Here is a 6708-nt window from a genome sequence, read left to right as displayed (position 1 = left end):
TCTCATTTACACCGCCTACGGTTTTGTTACACAACACATTAGTAATGAGGCCGCTTTATTTGGGGTATAAATGCTAATGGCGTTGGCGATAGAGGAGATTTTTTCAGGTTGTAATAATAGATAATTTTTATGCTCTGATTAGCTTGAACTTTCACATGGAGTTATCTTGGTGAGCTGTGTTAACCCCTGAGCTGCCGGGGTGCTCCAAAACCAGATTTGGAAACTTCTTACCATCTCGAGTGCGCTAACTTATTTTTAGAAAAAAAAAACAAAACAAACTGATGATGTTATCAGTCTGCTGCAGTCAGGAGGAAGCATTTCCTCAGTCTCCTTTCCGCTGATGATCAGATTGCAACATTGACACAGTCAAGAACCAGTTACCAGGATTTACATGACTGTGTCATTTCTGAGCTGGTGTCTCAGCCTAGGTAGTAGATGGTGACCCTGGATGATGCCTGACAAAGATAGCGCCGTCCTTCTGGAGAGGAAAGGCATTGTCGGGGGCAGGGGCGGACTGACAACTCATGGGGCCCCCGGGCAATAGGGGATCATGGGGCCCCTGTGTCCTTGCCCAAACTCAAAAAAGCCTATGAAAAAGGTATCAGGGGCATCTCATGGGGCCCCCTACTGACCTCGGGCCCTCTGAGTCTGATCCATTATGCTCAATCCGCAGATCCGATCCATTCTGCGGGGATCGTCGGAGGGGGTGTCACCAAGTGTTACCGCACCGGGTGACACCAACCTAGGGACGTCTCTGGTGAGAGTTCAGTATGATTTGGCTCCATAGAATATGTTGCATCAAACCCACACTACATAATCGCATTAAAAGTTGCATCAAAGTCGCATCGCAGTAGTCTGAACCAAGCCTTAAAGTCACAATCATTCAGTCAGTAACTAAAAATTAAATGTTATGGTACACATTGTCACTGCAACCATGCAAACCATTCTCAATAAACACAACTATACTTTGGGTAACTTGAAAAAGGTACCAGGGGCATCTCATGGGGCCACCTACTGACCAGGGGCCCTCGAGCAGTGCCCGACTTTCCAGATGGTCAGTCCACCCCTGGTCGGGGGGTTACATTGATCTCTGTGAACAGTAATAAATCAAATCCAATATAATTTTGTGCTTAGATCAAACCATGTGATAAAAGCAACTAGCACAGGAGGAAGATACACAACCTCAAATAACATAATACAAAAAGTGCAGCTCAACTGCAGAGTTTTACTGCCTCCCAAATGCTAGTGTGAACAAGTTCTAAACTCTAGGAGCCGAGTAATGTAGTAATAAAGATACAATGTAACAATGTGAAACATTTAAAAAAGAATAGAAAAGTAACAGGTGTGGTAACTAGTAGTGTGGTCATCCCTTATAAAACCATACATAGAAAACCCTCTTTTTTATGGGATTTTTATGGCACAAACAAAGCAGGTAGGACCATTAAGTTTGTACAGTACCTACAAGTTAGAGATTAAGGAAACAAAACATTTTCCCCGACATTTCAGCAAAAATTAGGAGATTTTGGTGAAATTAATTGGAGTTTGGCAGTTGAAGTACATACATGATACATAGAAAAGAAAAAAAAAGGAAGAAGATAAAAAAGAAAAAAAAAACAAACAAGGTAATATTATCATATTGGAGGTATAGAGAGGTATTCACCCTCTCTGTTTGTCATCCTCTCTGTTTCGAACCCAACCAATCATTTCATGGACCCTCTATACACCTTGGCCCAAAGTGGCCATCTTGCCCTTCCAAATCTGACTGCTGTAATGCAAACAAATGGCAAGGGACCTTGACCAAATATTGCCATTGCCAAAAGCAACAGAGGGTATAATTCCTGCCGTGGCCATAAAGCAAAGTATTGCAGCTGCAGCATGTGCGCACCGCTACCACTGCCTCTCTCGCTGAAAAGGAGTGTGTGTGTGTGTGCGTGCGTGTGTAAGTTTTACTGCCTCCCAAACGCTAGTGTGAACAAGACCAGGGGCGGACTAACCACTTGGAAACTCAGGCACTGCCCGAGGGCCCGGGGTCAGTAGGGGGCCCTATGAGATGCCCCTGGTACCTTTTTCATAGACTTTTTTGAGTTTGGGCAAGGACACAGGAGCCCCATGATCCCCTATTGCCCGGGGGCCCCATGAGTTGTCAGTCCGCCCCTTGGATCCTTAGACTTGGGGGCATTCTATTGACTCCCTTTTCAGATGCAGAAGCAGTGGACGGGGGTGTTCGCATGCAGCAATCCTTTGTTGTGTGCAGGGGCGGACTGACAACTCATGGGGCCCCCGGGCAATTGGGGATCATGGGGCCCCTGTGTCCTTGCCCACACTCAAAACACACCCATAAAAGCCTATAAAAAGGTACCAGGGGCATTTTATGGGGCCCCCTACTGACCCCGGGCCCTCAGGCAGTGCCCGAGTGCTCGAATGGTCAGTCCGCCCCTGCTTGTGTGCCTGCGGCAAAAAACTGTCGCTCCAGTTGCATTTGGCAAACCGCTGCCAAGTGCGACCCCTTCAAGATGCGCCATAAATGCTGCCCACAATGGTGCGTTGTCCCACCATGTTTGGATCTCTTTTCAGAGGCACAACAACCTTGCTGCACATGTAAATGTAGCTCTTATCGAATTCAAAAACAAAATGTGGAAAAAAAAATGTTGCTAAATTGTGAAGTTTGCAGTTTCTCCCCCCCCCCGCTCTAAAGTAAATGAACCCCCATCCTATCTGCCGGCTCAGGCTAGCGGCCCTGAGTCATGCCATTGCGCAATGATCTCCGTATGTCTTACATAGCGTGTGTTTGGTAAATAATTGCCCGGTGAAAGCTAATCCGGGCAGCTTGTAGTGCCATAGCGCTGGTTTATAATGGTGTTTACACAAGGCCTGTGCTTGGAGTGAGGATGGAATCTGAGGCTGCTCCAGCCTTATCTATATCATATACCTATTTATGACACTCAGTTATTGCAGGTGACGGCTCTGGGACAGGGGCGGGCGGGCGAGCTCCTCCGTGTCACACAGGTCTGGCTGGGAGCTCATTGATTTTTTTTTTTGGAACAGGTTTGCCTTGGTCAGAACCTTTTTTTTTGAGGGGGGGGGGGACAGGCGGGCGATTGGCAGCTGGCCGCAGCGGCTTGACCTGGCGTTTGCTGATAGTTAACTATGAAGTATTGCGAAGCCATGATGGAGATGGAACTGCCAGACTACACCGAAACGCTGGACGCCAGTTACACAATGCTGGAATTTGACAGTATCCGGGTGCTGCCTTCTAATACCGGTAAGTGACACTTTTACCGCCGCTCATGCCTGAGCAAACAGATTTCCCTCGGAGATGACTCAGGAGGTCATGGGTCTTTTTATGTAGTCGTCAAAAAGAAAAAGCCTCCTCCTGGCCTTCATTTTATAATTTTTATCTAATAAAGAAGGATGGAGAATGATGGTCTTGGTTTAGCATTTTATTTTAGGGTGAAAAAAAAAACCTAGACAACGCGTTTCGGGGGGGGGGGGATTTAAGTCACTTCCTCAGGTTTAATGTTGAAAACAAGCAAGGACAGGCAAAGACAGAGAGGACAAAAAAACTGGTATTTTTATTGTTCTTAGTTATATTAGGCATTTGTGTATACACAGTATATAGATTGTTTTTGCTATTATTTGATTTAGACCTAGTTCACGCTGGAATCGCACAGGAATTGAATTTGAATGTGCTGAAGTAGCACTGGATCTCACCAAAACAGGGCAGGCGCTATTTTTAAAAACACACTGCAACCGGATCGCATGGTACTGTGGTACTATGCGATCCGGTGCAGGCAAATCCACTGTGTTTGAGGTCTGTGTTTCGTTAAAATTACATTAACACCCACAGCTGATCGCACACTCAGTGCGTTTTGAAAGCAGTGCGGGAAACACGCACGGAGCACTGGTTTCCTGCACTGCATTCTTGTGTGAGTGAGCCCTAAAACAAAAATGTATCTAACATAATAATAATAATAAATATAAAGAAATGGAAACAATATGAGTATATATATATAAAAAATATGTAAGTATGGACTGAAATAAAATAATAGAAATACAATATGAGCATGTTCTAAAAAAAAAAAAAAATGTGAATCCTGGGTGCAAGTTTTGTGAATCGTGTCCGAAAACAAGACCCTTTGACCTGTGTGTGTATATATTAAATATTAGATATGTGCTTATATAATACATTTGTTGTTGTTAGGTAAAAAAAAAGAAAAAGCACAAATATTTTATATATATATATATATATATATATATATAAATAAAAACATCTTTATTTTAAATTTGTCCACATATGCTGACAGAAATGTATGTAATGGGATGAGAGCGCCATAAATCCAGAATAAGCCCTGCAAAAGTTTATTTCTTTAGGATAAGTGGTCAGACGATACAGCCAATGCATTCCGAGGTGCAACTTCCCCTAAGAAACACAATAACATGAAATATTGTGAATGAAAGGGTAACGAAACACAAAACCACCCAAAGAGGTCTAGTTCATTTTAGAATGAATATATATATATACACACACACACATACATACACATACATACACACACACATATACATACACACACACACACACATATATATATACACAAATACACACACACATACACACACATACACACACATATACATACACACACATACACACACATATACATACACACACATACACATTTACATACACACATACATACACACACACCATTAGAGTTATGGGAGTTGGATTTACATCTAAATACATATTTAAATACACATGATAATACAATAACAATAATCATAGTAATAATTGTAAATATATATTTCTCTATTAGCTGCATGTGCAGTTAATTAGTGGTGGTCAACTTTCTGGATATGGGGGGCATCAAATGTGGCCCTTGACATCATCAAAGGGCTGCACATAAAATTCTGTTAATATTCAGTGTCAGAGACAGCAGACATACAATGGGATATCAAAGACTAATGGAGTGATACATGAGATGGTCAGAGATTGCAGACATGATGCAAAAGATGGTCAGAGACTGAGGACATTCTACAGGAGATGGTAAGAAACTGAGGACATACTACAGGAGTTGGTCAGAGACTGCAGGCATGATACAAGAGATGGTCAGAGACTGTGGACATACTAGAGAAGATGGTCAGAGACTGCAGACATGATGCAAGAGATGGTCAGAGACTGAGGACATTCTACAGGAGATGGTAAGAGACTGAGGACATTCTACAGGAGACGAAAGATTAGTGTCTGCAGGGACCACAAGGGCCACACAAAAATGGACAAAGGGCTGCAGGTGGCCCCCAAGTCATCAGGTGGACACCAGAGCAGTAAACGATTGATGAAGGTAATGTTACACACATAGCAATTTCTGGGTCTTTTTTAAACCTGCATAAAAAGCCAGAATTTCCTAAACTTTTCCTGTTGCCCTAAAAAAAGTCTCCGACTTCCATTTTGTTGAAGAAGACAATCCCCTCCATTCCTCTCCACCCCCCAATGATCCCATTAATTCATAATAATTTACAGTCAACCTAAACAGGGACTCTTTAGGTTGGCTGTAAATATGAATTAATGTTCGATTCCCTTACCTGAAGGCTTCATATCACTCATATCTAATTGCCAACCCCCGCGGTGCGCAGGATTGTGTCGTTTTTGTGTCAGTATAAAGGAAATGTAGTTACCTTTAGGCTGGGTGCATATCTTTGCTATTAAATTAGCTGTGATTGTTGTTAATGAAAATCAATGCTACACATAGGTGATAAGTGGAGTCAGACTCAATTTTCTACTTTTAAAAAAAAAAAAAAAACACAGGGGCCCCATGATCCCCTATTGCCCGGGGGCCCCATGAGTTGTCAGTCCGCCCCCTGGTTGGTAGCATTAGCTGTGTAAAGTCATGTTAAAAAGTGCAAGTTTTTCAGCATTTTTTTGTGTTTTTGCATTAGTGTTTAGCTGTGTTTTTCCACGTTCTGCTGCATTTGTGTTTTTTTTTTTTTTAGCGTTTCTGTACACGAAAAAAATTTTCCTCAAGAAGACATCCAAAAATGCAGATTTGCTGCGTTTTACCATGTTTTGCAGCTAAATAACTCCTCTAGAAACCCACTAGTTCTGGGATTTTCATTGATTGATTCCAGTCTATGTGTGTATGGACACATAGGATAACATGCTGGGGGGTTTACTGGCTGTATGAAAAAAACATCAAAAGCCAAAAACAGCCGCTGTAAAAACGTCCCGTGTGCATGAGGACTAATGATAAAAGGTGGAGCTTTCATGAGATGACACTGAAACTCTATATTGTGACATGTCAGGAATGTATTCATGGAGACTTGTAAAAATATTGACAGGGGGGGTCATGCTGTGTCTGTGTTGGACTCAGTATATAGGAGAAAGTCTTGCTGCAAGATAAACTTTAGAGGGGACATTCGCAGGGGGGATATCTAGTTTAAATTGAGAAATTATTATTATTATTATATAGTATTATTATTATTATTATTATTATTATTATTAATAATAATAATAATAATAATAATAATAATAATTTTTTATTATTATTATTACTATTATTATTTGATATTTATTATTAATATTTTTATTATCATTGTTTCTGTTTTGATTATTTTTGGTATGGTTCTTAGTATTTATTAATTTGATTAAATAAACACACAATATATTGCTTGTCAAAGTCAGCCTCCAGCTGGGGCGGACTGACCATTTGG

General features: G+C 41.5%; 1 protein-coding gene across 2 annotated transcripts in view; it reads left to right on the top strand.

Moving 5' to 3' along the window:
• The first annotated feature begins 3013 nt into the window (after positions 1-3013).
• The window catches only part of LOC149435246 (hepatocyte nuclear factor 4-beta-like), a 55599-nt gene continuing 51904 nt past the window's right edge, over positions 3014-6708 (top strand). Inside the window, exon 1 of one of the 2 annotated variants that reach the window (XM_089662859.1) lies at positions 3014-3262. In XM_089662859.1, coding sequence (XP_089518985.1) covers positions 3148-3262 — 115 coding nt within the window. In that variant the 5' untranslated portion in view covers positions 3014-3147. The remainder of the gene's footprint in view (positions 3263-6708) is intronic. The other variant, XM_089662860.1, reaches the window with a different exon arrangement.

The sequence above is a fragment of the Staurois parvus genome, unplaced genomic scaffold, assembly GCF_062004578.1.
Source record: "Staurois parvus isolate SC_StPar_1 unplaced genomic scaffold, SC_StPar_1.0 ptg001570l, whole genome shotgun sequence".
NCBI lineage: Eukaryota > Metazoa > Chordata > Amphibia > Anura > Ranidae > Staurois > Staurois parvus.
This window is presented reverse-complemented; position numbering and strand designations above follow the sequence as displayed.